Source organism: Mobula birostris, chromosome 5, assembly GCF_030028105.1.
Source record: "Mobula birostris isolate sMobBir1 chromosome 5, sMobBir1.hap1, whole genome shotgun sequence".
Taxonomy (NCBI): domain Eukaryota; kingdom Metazoa; phylum Chordata; class Chondrichthyes; order Myliobatiformes; family Myliobatidae; genus Mobula; species Mobula birostris.
The window spans coordinates 196132398-196152576 of NC_092374.1; the positions used below are offsets into that span (position 1 = coordinate 196132398).

General features: G+C 45.1%; 1 protein-coding gene across 3 annotated transcripts; it reads right to left on the reverse strand.

Annotated features, from left to right (window-relative positions):
- Positions 1-373: 373 nt before the first annotated feature.
- On the reverse strand, positions 374-20179 carry LOC140198207 (TNF receptor-associated factor 2-like). 3 transcript variants are annotated; one of them, XM_072259244.1, is made up of 9 exons: positions 19482-20179; positions 14847-15128; positions 12851-12929; positions 11964-12062; positions 10890-10961; positions 10075-10416; positions 4628-4805; positions 3273-3421; positions 374-2568 (listed from the first exon to the last, which is right to left on the reverse strand). In XM_072259244.1, exons 2-9 carry the CDS (start codon positions 15089-15091, stop codon positions 2353-2355), a joined length of 1380 nt encoding a protein of 459 aa, XP_072115345.1. In that variant the 5' UTR covers positions 15092-15128; positions 19482-20179; the 3' UTR covers positions 374-2352. The 3 variants fall into 3 exon arrangements, with proteins under 3 accessions (XP_072115345.1, XP_072115346.1, XP_072115347.1); XM_072259245.1 differs by lacking the exon at positions 19482-20179 and adding an exon at positions 17866-19099; XM_072259246.1 differs by lacking the exon at positions 19482-20179 and adding an exon at positions 17448-17825.

The window sequence follows — 20179 nt, forward strand, 5'->3', positions numbered from 1 at the left end:
CGCCATGGCTTTCAATGATGCCAGTCAAATTTGTACCCCTCTCGATCTTCTGACTGATAAGGATATAAAAAACCAAGCATTTTCACCACAAGTGAAAAGCCTCATATGGTGATGAAATAGATTGTCAGGATCGGAGAACAACTCAACCCAACAATCAAGCATTCAAGCTACACATTTTCTGAGATAAATCCAAGACGTCTTCAAGGAGAGGTGTCTCTATAAGGTAGTGTCCATTACTAAGGGAGACCACCAATCAGGACATGCCCTCTTCATCAGGAAGGAGGTACAGAAGTCTGAAGGAACACATTCACCAACTCTGGAACAGCTTTTCCCTCTGCTATCTGATTTCTGAATGGACAGTGAAACCATGAACACTATCTCACTACTTTTTTTATTTCTGTTTTTGCATTCTTTATTTAACTATTTGATATAATTCACAGTTTTGCCCCATATACAAACGTATTATCATGTATTGCATTGTACTGTTGCTGCAAAAGTTAACAAATGTCACGACATTTGCCAGTGATATCAGATTCTGATTCTGTTTCTAAAGAAAGCTTTTGGCACATTGGCCTTCATAGATCAAAGTACTGAGTGCAGGAGTTGGAATGTTATCTTGAAGTTTTTCAATGCAGATGCAAAGTTGCTGAAGCCCAATTTGGATTTGTGTGTGAGGTTTTGGTCACTTACCGACAGGGAGGATGTAAATAAGAGTGAAAGAGTACAGAGATGATTTACAAACATGTTGCTGGGACTCGAGGACCTGAGTTGTAGGGAAAGGTTGAATAGGTTAGGACTTTACACCCTAGAGCATAAGAGAATGAGGATGTATTTTATAGAAGTATACAAAATTCTGAGGGGGATAGATAGGTAAATGTAAGCAGGTTTTTTTCCACTAAGGATGGGTGAGACTAGAACTAGAGATCAGGAGTTAAGGGTGTAAAGTGAGATGTTTAAGAGGAACATGAGGGGGAACTTCTTCACTCAGAGGATAGTGAGAATGTGGAAGGAGCTGCCAGTGGAAGTTGTGGATGTAGGTTCAATTGTAACATTTAAGAGAAACTGGATAGATACATGGATGTACCTATCCAATTTCTCTTAAATGAGGGGTATAGAGGAGTATAGTCTGGTGCAGGTTAATGGGATTAGGCAGATTAATAGTTTGGCAGGGACCCGATGGGCCAAAAGACCTGTTTCTCTGCTGTAGTGTTCGATGACTCAATAACACATTTATAATTAAGAAAAATGTTTAGTGTTTTAATATTGCAATATGTAAATAATAAATTTTAACATCAAACCATTGACGTAATCTCAATACGTTCATAAAGCAAATGTGGTATAAAATGATGCCACAAGGAAGATAAGTGGGTAAATCCCCCATCAGTCAGGCTGGAAGTTACCCATGCAATAAATGACTGGTACTTGAGTGTACCGCATTTGGATGTGAAATTTCTCACGCCCTCTGCATTGTCCCGACAGACAACCCTCTGTGAACTTGCTTCAAAGATTAAAACAACAAGGTCTCTCCCACTGACTGCAAGACCATTCTCGATCCAAAAAGTAATCAAACCCCAACCCTAACGTCTATCCTGTTCACCATTTCCTTTATTGGACAAAGGGGAAATTAGTTGAGGAATATGGCTAAATGCAGGCAATAGGGACTAGCTCAGGAAGACACCTGGGTCAGCATGAATAAGCCAGGCCAAAGGGCCTGTTTCCATGTTGTATGACTCTGAATCTGTGAAAACATGTAAACTCCACATACAGACAGCACCTCAACTCATTGGCTCCGTGCCCCGGGATTGCAAGTGAGAAATATTGGGCTCACTGTGTTCCCTGCACCTCAGCATGGGGTCTGAACAGACCAAAAAACTGAACGCGTGACCACATCACCCAGGTGTATTGCAAGAGGAGGTAGATAAACAACTTAAGTGCCTTGGGGAACTGGCATAGGAGAGGAGGTAGTTTGGTGCAGATCTGCTATGATTATATTGAATGGTGGGACAGACTTGAGAGGCCGAGTGGCAGCATGAGACCCTTTAACCCATCAAATGTTGACGATTCACATGTGAGGCTTCTTGCCTCCTCATCCAAGCATTAGCTAGAAAAATATTCATTAATATAATTTACATTAGGTTAAAAAATATAAATTTCTAACATCGCAGTAATAAAATTAATTCTGTATGTGTGACAAAAGTGCAATTCAAAGTTCCAGGGTTGGAGGACGGTGCCGACTCTGGGAGGCAGCTTCATTGCGTATTCCCAGGCAGCCACCACATCTGCTGCCGTGGGGCCCTTGCTAAGTCCTGAGGTCTGTGCCTTCTCCGCCAAGGTCGTCATGGAAACAGAGTGCTAAGGCTCTATGACAGCTTTGACGAACATGGTGTCATCAGATACGTAGGAGTGCCAATTAGAGCGGAGGTGGGCGAGGGGCAGAAACTGCGGGCAGCCGCTGGCCACGTTCATGATCTGGGTGGGCCTCTGGAAGGAGGGAGAGCTGACATCCGGCTTGAAGGCCGACACCATCTGGAGGCTTCTGTCCTGCTGAGTTAAAAGCTTAAAGGTCACCTGGAGAGAAATAGAGAGTTGCCATCAGTAAACACAAGTGATTTTGCAGATGCTGGAAATCTTGAGAAACACACAAAAAATTGCTGAAGGAAATCGGGTCAGGCAACATGCGTGGGGTGTTTTGGGCTGAGAAACTTCTCAAGGATTGGAAAGGGAGGGGCAGAAGCTAGAATGAGAGGGGAGGGGAGGAATACAAGCTGATAAGAGAGACCAAGTGAAGGGGATATTTAGATAAACATCTGGTTAATAAAAGTTTGGAAGGAAATGGGCCAAATGACTATCAGACAACCACAAGACAGATGAGCAGAATTAGGCCATTTGGCTCATCGAGTCTGCTCTGCCATTTGATCGTGGCTGATTTATTTTGCCCCCTCAACCCCTTTCTCCTACCTTCTCTCATAACATTTGACACCCTGACTAGTCAAGAACCTTTCAAACTTCATGTTAAACATACCCAATAACTTGGCCTCCTCAGCTGTCTGTGTCAATGAATCCCACAAATTTACCACCCAGTGCGATTAGCTCAGATGGGCACCTTGGACAAGTTTGTCCAGTTTGGATACTGTGACTCTTAAATTTATAACCATTAGTTTTCCCAGACCTCAATAGATGGAAACGTCTCTACACCAGACCCAGTAAATTTCTTCCATCCTCTTGATGGGATCTACCAGTGTGTTCTGCTGTATATTGAGAGGTTCCTTTACCTTCTTGCTGAATGGCCACTCCAGAATGGGATCGTATTTGCCCTTCATTATGACCAGAAATAGAGAGAGGTGCGTGTTTGCCCCCAGTCCATCACCATTCAGGTACATCCTCAGGCACAGCTTGTAGCCGCAGTGAGCAGTGAAGAACGCTGTGGGAGAGAGAAAGACAATCGATAAGCTGACAGTCTGGAACTTCACTTCAAACATTGCCCTGCCAAAACAAGCTCTTATCTTTGCCCTATCAATCAATCTGCATCAGAATCACATATCAAGTTGATGATGAGGCCCATTTGAAGTACAGTGTGCTCTGGTCACCACATGTTAGGTAGCGGGCACAAGACTGAGCTGGAGAGGGCCCAGCGAAGAGTCACCTGGACTGGGAGGCTTGAGTAATGAGAGGAGATTTGACAGGCGGGGACTGTTTTCCCTGGAGCAGAAAAGGTCAAGGGGGTGACCTTCTAGAGATTGATAAAATTTTGCAGGACACAGATAGTGTCTGTGTCTTTTTCTTAGGGTAGGGGAGTGTAAAACTATAGGGCATTGGTTTAAGGTGAGGGGGGAAGAATTTTTAAATGGGACTCAAGGGGCAAGATTTTCACACAGAGGGTGATGGCTATGTGGAACCAGCTGCCAGTACAATTACAACATTTAAAGACATTTGGGCAGGTACGTGGATCAGAAAGGTTTGCAGGGGTATGGGCCAAGTATCGAGAAGCTAGTTTGGGTAAGCACCATGGTTGGCGTGAATGAGTTGAACTGAAGGGCATGCTTCCTCACAGTACAATTTTATGATAAATCCCAACATCTCTAAACAAACAGTTATGCAAGATCTCGCTCCCCCTCCCTCTCCCTCTCCCCTTTTAGTAATTGTTTCTTCTTAGAGTCATGGAGGACTGCAGCACAGAAGCAGGCCCTTCAGCCCATCTAGTCCATGCCAAACTGTTTTTCTTCTTGCATGTTTTGATGCCATTCACTACAACACCATGGAGATTTTGTTACCATACCAAGTTTTTTTGTGTATTTTCCAACTGAGAGTCAAGATTGATTTAAGGACATGAGTAAAAACAGAACTTGTTCAATACTCGTGGGTGGCCTGTGCAATGTTTCTTCAGCCCTTTCGTGTCACATGATTATGATCCACTTTTCTTTAATTAGGCAACAGCTCAGGTCATTCAGGTAGGAGCGATAGCATTTTCTAAGGGGCAAGTCACAAACGCCTAGCATTTTAATACTGTTTTTTCCCAGTAAGCACAAGTGATATTGAGGATGTGTTGGACAGATGCTGCACTTGCTGGCTACTTACTTATACTCTAAATATATTAAATTCTGCTTCCAAGGGTATATTGAAATCTTACGTGGGGAGAGGATGGAGGGAGTCCTCCCATCGATGGCCTCTTGCATTTTCTGACTGAGGTCAGAGATTTCCCAGACCAAAGTGCCGTCATATGAAGTGTTCTCCAGGACTTCAAGGCGCATCTGGAGGTTAGCGATCACCACATCCTTGAGGCAAATTGATTTCTCATTCTGTCGTATCTGGTAAGGTAATTAAAACATGTCACAGCTGAGTATCATAAAAATTCTTGTTGACTTGTCTAATTAACAACTCCACGCGTTACACCATAAGACCGTGAGACATAGGAGCAGAATTAGGCTATTTGGCTCATCAAGTCTGCTCCACTGTTCCATCATGCCTGATTGTTTTTTCAACCCTGTTCTCTTGCCTTCTTCCCGTAACTTTTAGCACCATTTACAATATCTGCCTTAAATGCACCCAATGACTTGGCCTCCACAGCTGTCCATGGTGAGGAATTCTCTCTGGAGTTCCCCAGATAAACTGTTTCTCTACCAGGCTGCAGATGGGCACAATGATGGAAAACAATCCATAAGACATCGGAGCAGGATTGGGCAAGGTTCTCTCTGCCCTTTGACCATGGCTGATTTGTTATCCTTCTCAATCCCATTCTCCTGTCATATGCACTGCGAAGCACAGTGAAAATCTTGTCTCGCTTACTGTTCATACAAATCAACTCATTGAGGCAGAACAAGGTGAAACATGACAGGGTGCAGAATAAAGTGTAATAGCCACAGTGAAAGGGCACTGCAAGTAGACAACAAGGTTCAAGATCATAGGAAAGGTGGACAGTAAGGTCAAGAGTCCATCTTATCAATGGCTCCACAACACCGGGGCTGAAGCTGTCCTGGCAGTATGCGGCCCAGGCTTCTGCATCCTCTGTCCAATGGGAGAGGGGAGAAGAGAGACTGTCTGGGAAGGGCAAGGGCCTTAGACCACACGTGACACTGAATAAAAAACTTACATCGGTGTTTCGGGAATTAAGGAAATCGCACTACTAGATTTGGAATCATTTTCACCATTCTAGGGACAATTATAGAACACACCGGTACCCAGTCTGGGTTTAGCACTACTTTTGGGCTATTACTTCAAGATTCAGAGGAATAGATTAAGGACAGAGATGAGGAGAAACTGTAGTAAATCTGTGGAATTCTCTGCCCTGGGAAGCATTAGAGGTTACCTCATTAAATATATTTAAGACACAGTTAGATATGTTTTTGAGGACAGGAGATTCTGCAGGTGCTGGAAATGCTAGAGAATCTCAGCAGATCAGGCAATGTTTATGAAGAGGAATAAACAGTTCGGGCCAAGACCCTTTATCAGGATAGATTTTTGCATAGCAGGATAATTAAGGATTATGGAGAAAAGACGGGTAGGTGCACAGCCAGATCAGCCGAGATCTAACCGAATGGTGGAGCAGGCTCCATGGACCAGATGGCTGACTCCTGCTCCTAGTTCTTATGTCAACATCACATATGATCATTTCAATTTTTCTCTGCATGTGTTAGTTCTGGTCAGTTCTGCTATAGTTATCTGCCTGTGATTTTTTTTTTTTTTGTTTCCATTTACTCTGTCCAACTCCAAAAAAAACTGCTGGAAGAACTCAGTGAGTCAGCCAGGCAGAGGGATTCAGATCGGGACCCCACATCAGCACTCAATTAATGACTGACTTTCTTCCGCAGTTTGGATTTTGGCTCCAATATCAGTCGCCTCTTGTTCACTGCTGGGAGATCCCTGCAACTCTGACCCGCATTGCACAGCTTTTACGTATCCATTTGTTTGCTTTGTCATAAACTTCCCTCATTAATCTATGAAACCCGATGATTTCAACTGCTTATCTACACAGGAAATGACGCTACCCTTTTGGAAACAATCCTTTTGTCCTCTCCATCCCTTCCTCACTCTCTCAACAAATTAAAATTAGCTTTTCTTCTTCAGCCTGGGCCGCATAATTGACCTTATTTTTCTTTTTCGTAACCTGACTCACTGAAGTTTTTCATCACATTCTTTTTTTTTGCAACAATTCCAGAGACTTTTTTGAGTCCAGAATTGCATAATTTACCATGAGCACATTCCGGAGATGTCTTACACACATAAGCAAGCATTGGCTAACATTGAACTTATGACAACTTATTGTATAACAAAGGTGTGTCCTTTTAAAGATGTTCAGCACAAAGAAAGGCCCAGTCATGGCTGTCGAGGGTAGTTAAATATTAAATTAAAAGAAACAGACTTACAATGTTGCCAAGTTATGTCTATTTTGTAATGCAAGTTAAACATAATTTACGTTAACTAAAAAATTAGCTTTATTTGTCACATGTACATCGAAACATACAGTGAAATGCGCCATTTTACCTCAAATCCAATCAGGATTATGCAGAGCAGCCCGCAAGTGTTACCATGCTTCAGCCCAACATAGCATGCCCTAAGCTGTATGACTTTGGCATGTGGAAGGAAACTAGAGCACACTGAGGAAACCCACACGGCCACAAGGAGAACGTACAAGCTTCCCACAGCCAGTGGCAGGAATCGAACCCTGATCTTACAGCCGGTGCTGTAAAGTGTCACACTAACCTCTACATGACGGTGCCACCCTGAAACTCATGTTAAAAACCTATGTTCATAATATCCTCCGCTGCTGCTGCTGCAAGAAGCTAATTCTGGTGGCACTTATAACTTGGGTATGTGCCCTATGTCAACTTGAACTTGAGCTGAACGTCAACTTGGGAAGTAAGCCTAAGGATGAGGTGGGTGTGGTAAGGAAAATCCAGGTTTCAGCAAAACAGGACCAGGGCAGTGATAAAGAAAGGAAAGATTGGAGCGACTGGGCTTGTATACTCTAGAATTTAGAAGGCTGAGAGGGGATCTTATTGAAACATATAAGATTATTAAGGGATTGGACACGCTGGAGGCAGGAAGCATGTTTCCGCTGATGGGTGAGTCCAGAACCAGAGGCCACAGTTTAAGAATGAGAGGTAGGCCATTTAGAATGGAGTTGAGGAAAAACTTTTTCACCTAGAGAGTGGTGGATGTATGGAATGCTCTGCCCCAGAAGGCTGTGGAGGCCAAGTCTCTGGATGCTTTCAAAAAAGAGATGGATAGAGCTCTTAAAGATAGTCGGATCAAAGGTTATGGGGATAAGGCAGGAACTGGATACTGATAGTGGATGATCAGCCATGATCACAGTGAATGGCGGTGCTGGCTCGAAGGGCCGAATGGCCTACTCCTGCACCTATTGTCTATTGTCTATTGAAAGTGAATGATGAAAGTGATATGGTTAGAAATAAAGAAACTAAAGCATGTGGCACAGCAACTAGCGCAATCGCTTTACAGTGCCACACGTAGGACTGGGATTAGATTCACACCACTATCCGCAAGGAGTTTGTATGTTCTCCCCGTGACCGCATGAGTGTCCCTGGTTTCCTCCCACGTTCTGAAGACGCACAGGTCAGCGTTAGTGAGTTGTGGGCGTGTTACGTTGGCAGAGGAAGCGTGCTGACACTTGCGGGCTGCCTCCAGCGCATTCCCTCGCTGATTTGATTTGACACAAAATGACACATTTCACTGTATGTTTCAACGTACGTGCAACAAATTAATCTCATATAATGTGGATCCCTTACAGGCTGGGGCTGAAGAAATTGTTTTGGGGAATAAGGAAGTGGCAGAGGAATTAATTATTTTGTGTTTTTTTTCTCACAGAAGACACAGAAATCCCCTTGGAGGAAGCAGAGTACATCCAATTGAATGGGGAGAGATGAATGGAATGAGCTTTGATGGAAATTGGTATAGACAATAGACAATAGGTGCAGGAGTAGGCCATTCAGCCCTTCGAGCCAGCACCACCATTCACTGTGATCATGGCTGATCATCCACAATCAGTATCCAGTTCCTGCCTTATCCCTATAACCTTTGATTCCGCTATCTTTAAGAGCTCTATCTAACCCTTTTTTGAAAGAATCCAGAGAATTAGCCTCCACTGCCTTCTGAGGCAGAGCATTCCACAGAACCACAACCCTCTGTGTGAAAAAGTTTTTCCTCAACTCCTTTCTAAATTGTCTACCCCTTATTATTAAACTGTGGCCTCTGGTTCTGGACTCCCCCAACATCGGGAACGTGTTTCCTGCCTCTAGCATGTCCAATCCCTTAATAATTTTACATGTTTCAATCAGATCCCCTCTCGTCCTTCTAAATTCCAGTGTATACAACCCCAGTCGCTCCAGTCTTTCAACATATGACAGTCCCGCCATCCCGGGAATCAACCTCATGAATATCTCAGAATACAATGAACTGTAAGCCAATGGCTAGAATGCTAAGGTTTAGAATGACGTGCTGATGAAGATCTGTGAACCCACTACACCAAGGATGTGGAGGTTTTGGAGAGGGAGCAGTTGAGTTTTACCAGGCTACTGCCTGGATTAGAATGTATGAGCTAGACAGGTTACATTTAGATTAGCTTTATTTGCCTCACGTACAGTGAAGCGTAGAGTGAAGATTCATTGTTTGCGTCAATGATCCATGATCTGAGGATGTGCTGGGGGCAGCCCGCCAGTGTCGCCATACTTCTGGCATCTGCTGCTGGGCCCAGGAGAGGTTGGAGAAACTGAGGTTGTTTTCTCAGAAATGCTGGGAGGCTGAGGGGAGACCTGGTAAAAGTTCTTAAGGCTTTGAGAGGGATTCGTTTGGATAGGCAGCCAGAATCTTTTCGCCAAGGTAGAAATATCAAGCACAAGAGGATGGGGGAAGAGTTTAAAGGAGATGGGCAAGGCAAGTTTTTACTGCAGGGGGTGATACATGCCAAAAGGTCTGATAGAAGGAGGTACAATTGTGCTTTCTAAGAAGCAGTTAGATTGACACTGAATGGAGGGATTTCGATCATGAGCTAGATGAACAGAATGCAAGAAAAGCTTTTCGCTCTACCTATGACAATAATAAACCATTTTGAGATCCATTATGCAGGCAGAGGTTGTTCCTATGCTGTGCTGTTCAAGTTACCTTCGGACCGTGGGAGAAAACCAGAGCGCATGGAGGAAACCCACATGGTCACAGGGAAAGGGCACAAGTCCTTCCAGTCAGCGGTGGGAATTGAACCCTGATCTTACAGCCAGTGCAGTAAAGCATCACACTGAGCGTTATGCTACCATGCTAATCCGCATGTCCAGAATTCCTATGTAACAATCTTCCACCCTTTCCATTTCCATGGAGTGACTACTCTTTTTTTTAAAAATCAGGTGTGTTTGTTTCCCTGATCTTTAGCTAGGCAGTCAAAGGTTCGCACCATTCACCACCCTCTTCTTAGTTCATTGTCAGCACGAAACTACACGCAAAAGAGTAACGGAGGGATATGGGCAAGGAAGGGTTAGACTGTGTTTAGAGTTGGTTAAAGGGTAGGTACGGCATACGGGGAAGAGTCTATACTGGGCTATACTCTTCGACGTTCTATGAAATTTTTACCTTGTTCTTTAGCTGTGCAATCACTGTGTCTTGCTCCATTATCAATTTCTCCTGCTTTTCAACAGTATTTATTGTATGTCCCACTTCACGGTTTAGCACCGTGACAATGTTTTCAAAAGTCTGTAGTTTTACTTTCAGATCTTCCTGGGCATCCTTGCCCTGTGTCTTCTGCTTTAGCAACTGGCTGGGCTGTAAGGCCATCTCTTTCCGATTCCCAAACATTCCCTCCAGGCTGGGAGACTCACCGGACTCTTTCCGGAATCCCTGTATGCTCTGGAGGACACAGTTCAGATGGTGTGGGACAGAGTTCTGCATGTGTTCGTCGATCTTCTGACCAGGGATCTGCAAAGAAACACTTTAAGATTAAGGGTTGGCATTACATTCTGTGGCCACTTTATTAGGTACACCCGCTCATTAATGCAAGTATCTAATCAACTAATTAACCAATTTCCCCCTGGGATCAATAAAGAATGACTATGACTAATCACGTGGCAGCAACACAATGCGCAAATGCATGCAGGCAAGGTCAAGACGTTCAGTTCCACTCTTCTACAGCCCAAAGGTTGTTTGTTTTTGTTGAAGTATTCAGAGATGTGTGAGAGCTTAGATTGACAAATTGACCATTACATAGTAGTCCCAAATCCCAGCTTCAAAGGAAGATTTTCATTTGCTTGGAATGTTTCAAAGCCACAAAGGGTGCTATCGTAATGGAAAATCTTCCTTCTTTTATCCAGTGTTCTTACACAGACCTCCCTGTCCTGGCCTAGACAGTGGCTGGAAGCCTCATTTGCCTGAATTAATGTCTTCTCACTCACCAGCTGTTTGCAGCCGACAACACTGAAGGGACACCTCCGGAGACCTTGCTCGCAAGTCATCTTGTGTTCCGCCTGAAATGCCAAAGGCAAAATATCATCACAGATCAGATACAGAGAAATGGCACACCATTAAATCATATGGCATTCACTCTCCTCTCTGCCAACTTGGCATGGGCAAAAGACTGCTCCTGGGGCTTTTGTGATTTGTGAGGTGGAAGAGGTAAATTCACTCTGGCCAATTGCTGCTCTCTATTTCCATCGGTCAGGAGGTACAGAAGCCTTAGATCCCACACCACCAAGTTACTCCTGCCAAATGCTGGATGGTTCATTCGCGAAACGCTTTGCCCTGCTGAACGTCGAGCATTAATAACTTTGGATTAGCTGTACTGTACAGGAGGCAGCCAGCAAAGAATATTTGATAATCATACAGATGTATGGTCCACTCCACACGGCCCGCGCCGGAGGTGGGATTGAACCTGTGTCAGAAGAGTAGTGCAATGACAGCTCTGCTTGCTGCCCCGGTTTTAATCATAGGCCCATAGATATGGTGGTCTGAATGGCTCGTCCCGTGCCTTAAAGGCCAGCCCAGCACCACCGAATGCTGAATTTTCAGGGCTCTAGGGAAGAAATGTGTCTGCACTCAGGATTTCTTGTTGTAACTTATAGTGATTTTTTTACATCTGGCACTGTACTGCTGCCTCAAAACAACGGATTTCACGGTGTACTGTATGTCAGTGATAATAAACCATATCTATTCTAATTCTAATCAGAATCAGGTTTTGTTACCACTGACATATGTGGTGAAGTTTTGTTGCTTTGGGGCAGTAGATCAGTGCAAGATGTAAAAACAATCACCAAGAAGAAGAAATAAATAAACAAAATAGTGTGAAAGAGGAAAGGTGAGGTGGTATTTATGGGTTCATTGTCCATTTAGAAATCCGATAATGCAAGAAAAGAAGCTGTTCCTAAAATATTAAGTGTTTGTCTTCAGGGATTATCCACCTCCATCGCCTATTTGCATCTTCAATGCATCATTTCTCTGAGAGTGTTGTGCAGTAAATGTGAAGGACTTACCTCTCGTTCCCTCAGTGGACCAGTCCACGTGCAGCCCTGGTTGAGACAGGAGACTTCCAGATTTAGGATCTCCTTTGCAATTGCCCTATCCTTAAAACACTAAAACATACAGAAAGCTTCAATAAGTCAATAAACACCAACTTTATTCATTATAATTTACAGGCAACAATGACCTCTCTGTTACAAGAGTGAACCCTCCTTCTCTGAATATTGCCCAGTCTCCGATCACTAATCATAAACTGTACTAGCTGTTTCATACAAGAGCAATGTACACTATGATGAAAGAACATCCCAAGCCTTCCCTCGATCTACAAAACGTGATCAGGAGAGTGATGGAATACTCTGCCCTTGCCTCCAATAATGGAAGAGGATTGTAAACACAAGAGATTTTGCAGGTGCTGGAAACCTTAAGTAACACACTCAAAGTGCTGGAGGAACAGAGCAGGTTAGGCAGAATCTATGGAGGGGAATAAACAGCTGACGTCTTGGGCCAAGGCCCTTCGTCAGGGATTTCACAGACAGTTCTGAAGAAAGGTCTCAAACCAAAATGTTGAGTTGTGAATATGATTTAGACGACTGCTGAGGGGAGGAAATAAGAGCCAATCTTGACTCTGCTGTCCGCAGCCTCAGAATAACAACACAATCCAGTGTCAATTTTCACTGAAGGAAACAACCATTCCAACCTCCACTTTAAATATGCACCAGTTGTCCGTGGCAATGAATTCCACAGGTTCACAACCCTCTAGCTTAAGGAATTCCTTCTCATTTCTGTTCTATTCTGAGGCTGTGCCCTCTGGTCCTAGAGCCCCCTACTACTGGAAACATCCTCTTCACATCCACCCTTTGCAGGCCTTTCAATGGACCACAAACAGAGCATATTTTCTTACCTTTTCAAATGTAGCAAGTGAAAAACTCTCAACTATTTCTTTATCCCTCAGGCACGAGGGACACATCATCAATTCTTTCCTGTAGGCAAGTGAAAGAGAAGAAAAATTAATTGATGCATAAATATATATAAGGACATACAAATACTCACTTAGTATGAGGCCATTTGGCCCATTAAATCAATGCTATCTCCCAGGAGTACCATCCCCTCAGCCCAGTAAGACCCACTGGGACCACCTGGAATATTGTGTGCGGCACTGGTCACAGCACTGCAGAGAGGAGTAGAGAGAGGGTGCCGAGCAAGCAGATTCACTACAATCAAAACACTAGCTTGTCAGAGGAACAGAGATAAAATGCTGGAGAAGCTCGGAAGCCAGGCAGCATCTACGGAGAAAAGTACAGTACAGTTCGAAATTTCAGGCCAAAACCCTTCAATTGGTCCCTTCATCTGGCCTGAAGAAGCAGTTTGTCTCCAAACATCGGCTGTTCACTCTTTTCCACAGATGCTGCCTGGTCTGCTGAGTTCCTCCAGCATTTTGCCCGTGTTGCTTGGATTTCCAGCATCTTGAGCTTGTCAGAGGAACTCAGCATGTCAGGCAGCAACCACAGAGGGAAACGAACAGTCAACATTTCGGGTTGAGGCCTTTTCACCTGAACCAATCAATATTTTATGTGGGGACTCTTCTATCTGGACTGAGCTGACTGCACATTTCCTTCTGAAATGCACTTAGGTACATGGACTGGAAAAATTTGGAGGGTTATGTGCTGAAAGTGGGAAGAGGTTTGTGTGCTGAACGTGGGAAGAGAGTCGTGTGCCGAACGTGGGAAGAGGGTCATGCGCCAAACATGGGAAGAGGGTTATGTGCCGAACGTCAGAAGAGGGTCATGTGCCAAACATGCTACGTGACCGTAAATCCGGAGATTCCACTTGACATACTGAGTTCCTCCAACAGATCTCGGATTCCAGTATTTGCTGTGTCTCCAAGTTGCCCTGGAGTGGAGGGCTGTTGGTATAAGGAGAACCAGACAGACAGGGCTATTCTCATTGGGACGTCGGAGACCGAGCAGCGGTCTTAGAGAGGTTCGCAAAATTATAGGCAGTCAAAATCTTTATCACAAGAGATCCTGCAGGTGCTGGAAATCTTGAGTAACGCACACAAAATGCTGGAGGAACTCAGCAGGTCAGGCAGCACCTATCGGGGGAAATAAACAATCAACATCTTGGCTGAGACCCTTTATCATGACGAGGTAAAGGGCTGAAGAAGTAGGAATTTGATATGAGAGGACAGCGGACCACGGAAAAAAGGCAAGGTGGAAGGAAACCAGGAGCCAATGGGCAGGTGAGGGGAAGAGGAAGGGGTAAGTGGGTAACCAGAATAGGAAATGGAAAAAGAGAAGGGGGGGAATGGAGTAATTACCAGAAGTTAGGGAAATAGACGTTCATGCCATCATGTTGGAGACTACCCAGACAGAATATGAGATGTTGCTCCTCCAAGCTGAGAGTGGCCTGCTGGCCTTATCAAGGCAGGAGCGGAGGCCGTGGATCAACGTGTCAGAATGGAAATGGGAAGTGGAATTGGAAGGGGTGGCCGGAGTTCCTGCCTACTGCGGTGGACAGAGCGAAGGTCAGAATCTCTCTCGGTCAAGGCAGGGGAGGCTAGAGTTAAAGGCAGCAGAGAGAAACTTAGAGATCTGAGGCGTAGGGGTATGTTTTTCCACACAATGGTGAGTGGTGGGTGCCTGGAGCGTGTACAATAGGTGCTGGAAGCAGATACAACCACAGTTATGGACGTGTATTTGGATAAGAAAGGTGTAGAGGGATTTGAGCTCAATGTGGCAAATGCAATTAGTGTAGATTAGTTTCATGGTTTGTACTGGGTAGGAAATAGATAAGGTGTTGCATGATTCTGTGATTTGAACCCTTTCAATAATTTGACCCTGTTGCGTTGGCAGAGAACACGCGGTCTGTAATGCGGTCTGGATGAAGTGGCAACTTACAGTACTGTCTTGTGACACATCTCACAGAACCGATGCCCGCACTCTGTCTGGACCGGATCTCTCATCAGGAGCCCACAGGCACCGCAGTAGTACTTGCGATCGTAGCCCTGACTGGTGTTTGTCACATAACCCCCGTCCGTCTCCTCTATGACGGTGCTTGTGAATAAGGCCTTCTTCTCCACACACACCGAACTGTAGAGCTGGGGCCCATCTTCATGTTTCAGTGGGAACAAACTCATCTCCATTCCTCAGCCTGGCTCTGGGAATATTTTCTTACTTAACCTTAAATCAGGTTTAAAAAAAAAACAAAAAAGAATCACATTTATGTGACACCTTTCACATCCTTTCCTGGACATCAAACAGCACTCTACCCATGTCACAAAATGGCGGTCTGTCTGTGTATGGCAAGATCCCACAACTGGTAATGTAGTGGAAACCAGGTGATCTATCCTAAGTGCTGCCTGGACCATGTCTCAGAAAGACAGGTTGAGCGAGCTGGGGCTTTTCTCTCTGGAGAGAAACAGAATGAGGGGTGACTTGATAGAGGTGTACACAATGATAAGAGGTGTAGATCAAGTGGACAGCTACAGAATTTTTTCTCAGGGCAGAAATGGCTCATACAAGGGACCATAACTTTAAGCTGACTGCAGAAAAATATGCAGGGACCTCAGACGTAGGTTCTTTACACAGAGAGTGGTGGGTGTAACACTAAGATACTTGTAGAGGCAGATATAGTAGGGACATTTAAGAAACTCTTTGGCAGGCTCATGGATGAAAGAAAAATTGGGGTCTATGTGTGAAGGAAGAATTAGATTGATCTTGAAGTAGGTTTAAAAGTATCGTGGGCCGAAGAGCCTGTACTGCGCTTTAATGTTCTAAAACGGAATAAATATCGGCCAGGGCAGGAGGAGGTAACTAGGAGACACGAGAGATGCAGGAATCTGGAGCAACAAGCAACCCACTGGAGGAACGGATTAACGGATTGGGATGAGCAGTGTGTGTGTGTGTGTGGGGGGGGGGGCGATGGGGAAGGAATTGTTGACATTTCAGATAAAATCCTGCATTAGCAAACAAGCCTGCTCCCTTTCAGAGCAGTGCCACGAGATTTCTTATAAATCTCTCTCAGAACAGAAGGTTTGACGTTTGGTCCAAATCTCCAAAAGTTGACCTTGATTTCTTAATTTTACTCAAGTCTCTCAAGTGGGAACTCAAACGGAGAAGGATTTGATTCAGAGCCAAGAGGGTGCCAACCTGAATAAAACTTCCAGTAATTGAGGGCTTGTTAATAAATGTCTCTCGTTTTATCAAAGTGAAACACATTTATATAAGTTACCAAATATTCCAAACCACCCCATCCCACATCTCTTTCTTGATAACATTATCTGCTAAGTTCAGACTGAGTACACAAAAAGTCCCACACGTATTTTCAATTCTGAAGTCCAAAGAGAAAGCTCCCTGGAACTAATTGGCTATCAATATGGCCCACATGAAAAGCTGACCTTTTTAATTTCAGTTTTGATTCAGATTTATCTCAGTTTCTTGAAACTTTGCTCCATCAATGAAGAATGATAGTCTGATTCTTTTGTGAAGATTAGCTCTATTATTCAAATATTAGCTTTATTTGTCACATGTACATCAAAACATTGAATTGTAAAGTGAAATGCATCATTTGCATCAAGTCAAGTCGATGAGGGTTGTGCTGGGGGCAGTCCACAGGAGTCACCTGCCAACATAACATCCATACCTTAACGATTGTGCAAAAGCCTATGTCCTCCAGCTCTTGGTTACCCAACCCTAGGGGGAAAAGACTGTGCATTCATTCACCCTATCTGTGTTCCTCATGATTTTATAAACGCCTGTAAGATCAACTCTCATTCTCTTAGGCATATACAATAGTGGGAAGAGGGCTGGGAGAAGGTATTAGCAGAGTTACCTTTACTTCCTTCACTTTGTAGAAGCATGAAACAGCAGTTAAAAGGTGGATGGGTGGGAGTGTCAAAGTCAAACTCAAGTTTGTTTTCATATGCATGCGTCACGATTTTATAAACGCCGATAAGATCAACTCTCATTCTCTTAGGCATATACAATAGTGGGAAGGGGGCTGGGACAAGGGAATGAATCATGGTTGGGAAGAGGAGAAGGGAGAGGGGAGGAAGCGGGAAACACCACAGAGACATTCTGTAGTGATCAATAAATCAATTGTTTGGAATTGAATGACGTTGCCTGGTGTCTCAGGGCTGGATGTTTCTGCACACATTCTACCCCCCCCCCCCCGGCACTCATCCTCTGTCACCTGTCCCAGACCCCTCCCGCGGCCCTCCACTCTCACCATTCCCAACATCCTTTGCTCCCGCCAAATCTTTAAACCTGCTTTCCACTCCACAAGGTCAAATACAGTAATGGGGAAAAGTCTTAGGCACCCAAGTTATATATATGTATATATGTGCCTAAGACTTTTGCACAGTACTGTACATCTTTGGAATGTGGGAAGAAACTAGAGCACCCGGAGGAATCCCACGCAGGAGAATGCACAATTTATTTAAAAACAGTGGCGGGAATTGAACACAGATCACAGAGATCGGTGAGCTCTGGTGCACTAACCAGTATGCTACCGTGAATTAGATTTCACTTGCACGCCAGCTGGTAGTTGCAGAGTTACATTCATTTCCTTCACTTTGTAAAAGCATGAAACAGCAGTTAAAAGGTGGATGGGTGGGAGTGTCAAAGTTAAACAAGTTTGTTGTCATATGCACGCGTACATGCATACACAGGTGCAAAGAAAAACTGCAGCGTCACACGAACATAGCAACCGATAAATGGTGCACACAAGGGGGAAAAATATAAATTATATAGAAATTTTACAAGAAGGAACGTAATTTGAACAAAACAAGAGCAATGTCTATTTTAGTAGAGTTATAGCTATGTTGAAGTTATTACCCTACAACCATCATGCTCCTGAACTGGTGTGGATAACTTTAAACACCACTACCTGAACTGATTCTACAACCTACAGACTTACTTTCATGGTCTCTTTGCAACACATGTTCTCAGTATTACATTATATACATTTTACATTTGACCCTGCAATTGTCCACCCACGGGATCACACGAAACAGTGGATCAATTGGCCTGGGTATTAATTTGCTTCATGGCTTGCTAAGATCAATTGTCCCACAGATCATTTTCCCAGGGCATCACTCCATCAGTGGGTCACATCGGGTTGATAATGTACTCCATGGGTCACGTCTCTAGTTCGTTGTCCGGCCAATGGGTCACATCCAGCAGATCATCTAATCCATGGGTCACCCTGTCCAGTCGATCATCTTGGCTGTATGTCATTCTCCCAATAGATCTTCTCCGAGGATTGTCACCTCAGTTGTGATGGAGAGGCTTGTGAGATGCCGGGACCCCATGGGCGATGCCATCTGGTGCGTAGCTGCTGGTAGGCTCGCCCAAAGTGCCACCCAACCCCGACGGTGGAGCTGGTGGCATCACAAGGGTAGTGAAGGTGGAGGAAGGCAGAAGCAGGGAAGGGTCCCCAATCGTCTCGCATTCCAAGCCACTGGATTCTGACTCCGATATGCATCAGCCTCCCCACGTTAAACAAATCACGCACAGGCCTTCACCATTAAGGGGAATCCAGCCTAACATCCCGTGGGCCACTCCATAGGAGAACAACGTATTCGACTCGAGTGATCGCACCACGACTGCCCACATCTGGCTTCATCAGTGGCTGATGAGTTTGCTTGTTCGCTGGTTGACTTGTTCAGTAGATCGTTGTGCGTGCGGACCGGTGAATCACTTGGCGGTGGAATCACTTAACTCCTAAGGATCAATGTCTGGCAGTCCTCTTCTCCAGCAGATCGCTAGCAGCACGGCTCGCTTGTCCTTACGTGAATAGATCAAACTTTGCGACGCTTTGTCCAGTCGCCGTTTCCTCGGGTGAACTCGAATCGCAGCAGCTGAGATTGACTCTGTCTCCTACCGCCTCCCTACCACCTCGTCTCTGTCGTTTGTCCAGGGTCTGCCTTATCCCAGTGACCTCGTTCTTACATCTGCAGCATCTCTTATGTTTATAATCTGTCGCTGTTAAATTCCCCGATGGAAGGCGGCGGAAGTTCGAGACGAGAATCCGAAAGAACGGCTCCGCGACTGAAGCAGAGCGATAGGGTGGACGGGAGAACGGACAGAGGGAGGGACAGAGAGCGAAGAGACAAGAGAAGGGGGAGAGAGATTGAGAGAGAGAGAGAGGGGGGGGGGAGAGGGGGAGCGAGCGAGAAAGTGAGAGAGAGCGAGAGAGAGATTGAAAGAGAGAGAGAGAGGGAGAGAGAGAGAGAGAGAGAGAGAGAGAGAGAGAGAGAGAGAGAGAGAGAGAGAGAGAGAGAGAGAGAGAGAGAGAGAGAGAGAGAGAGAGAGATCAGGGGATCGACCAGACCTAAGTGGACAGGTCAGGCAGCCTCTATGCAAAGCAATAAAAGTTGACGTTACGGGCCGAGATCTTTCATCAGAACTTTTTTTACAAATCGTTTAATCCGATCTCAGATATTACACGGGTTTAAGCGGCGTTTAGCAGAGCATTGCACAGTGTAACCAGAGTCTTACAATAATTGGGCGAACTTCATTGTCTTAACTCACCCTGTGTGGAAGGAGCGCTCCGCGATACTTCCGTGGTCAGGAGGGTAACTAGGAGACTGGGCGGAAGCTTGGGCCAATTTGTAGGGCGGCGCTGGAAATTCCAGCTAAGCCGCTGAGTATTTCCTCTGGGACTTTTACGCGTACGGACGTTATGTTGATTGTGCAAATCCCCTCGAGACCTGCTAGCGCATAGCTGAGTATCCCCGGGTTGTTCCAGCCTGTGATCGCCTCTCTTTCTCTCTCACAATGACTGCATCTGCTCCAGAATTCCGTTCCGATCCGATCCGGCTCGGGAACGCTCCCGTCTTCCCTGTTCCAGCCGGCGACAAAAGATGCTGGAACCAGGAGCAACCGGATCTGGAATCTGGAGCTCCTCCGGCAGGTAGCCTGTTACCCCGGTTACAGTTCTTGCCTTACTTTGTCCCCTTTTCACTCTTAGATTCCACCTCGACTCGCCCTCTCCCTTTGGATCAATTCGCACAACCTTTTCTATCCCTTCCCAGCTCTCCGTCCTCTAATTATTGTTCTTTTCTCTCTGTCCTCCGCATTCACACAATCCTATATTCCGCTCTCTCCCACCTCTTTCTCTCCCCTTCCAGCCGGTTCCTTCACACTTTCTCAATCCCCAAATCTTGCCTCTTCCAGCTCTGTGACTCTCTCACTCACGCTCTCTTGCCGCCAACGCTTTCCCGGCTCTT

What these genes read in the sequence shown, in the direction of transcription:
- LOC140198207 (XM_072259244.1), bottom strand. Translation starts at nt 15,091, where the DNA reads ATGGAGATGAGTTTGTTCCCACTGAAACATGAAGATGGGCCCCAGCTC. An exon ending in TTGTCGGCTGCAAACAGCTG is followed by an intron (nt 10,417 to 10,889) that starts GTGAGTGAGAAG and finishes GTTTCTTTGCAG; the next exon opens with ATCCCTGGTCAGAAGATCGA. An exon ending in AGTGGCCATTCAGCAAGAAG is followed by an intron (nt 2,569 to 3,272) that starts GTAAAGGAACCT and finishes ATTTCTCTCCAG; the next exon opens with GTGACCTTTAAGCTTTTAAC.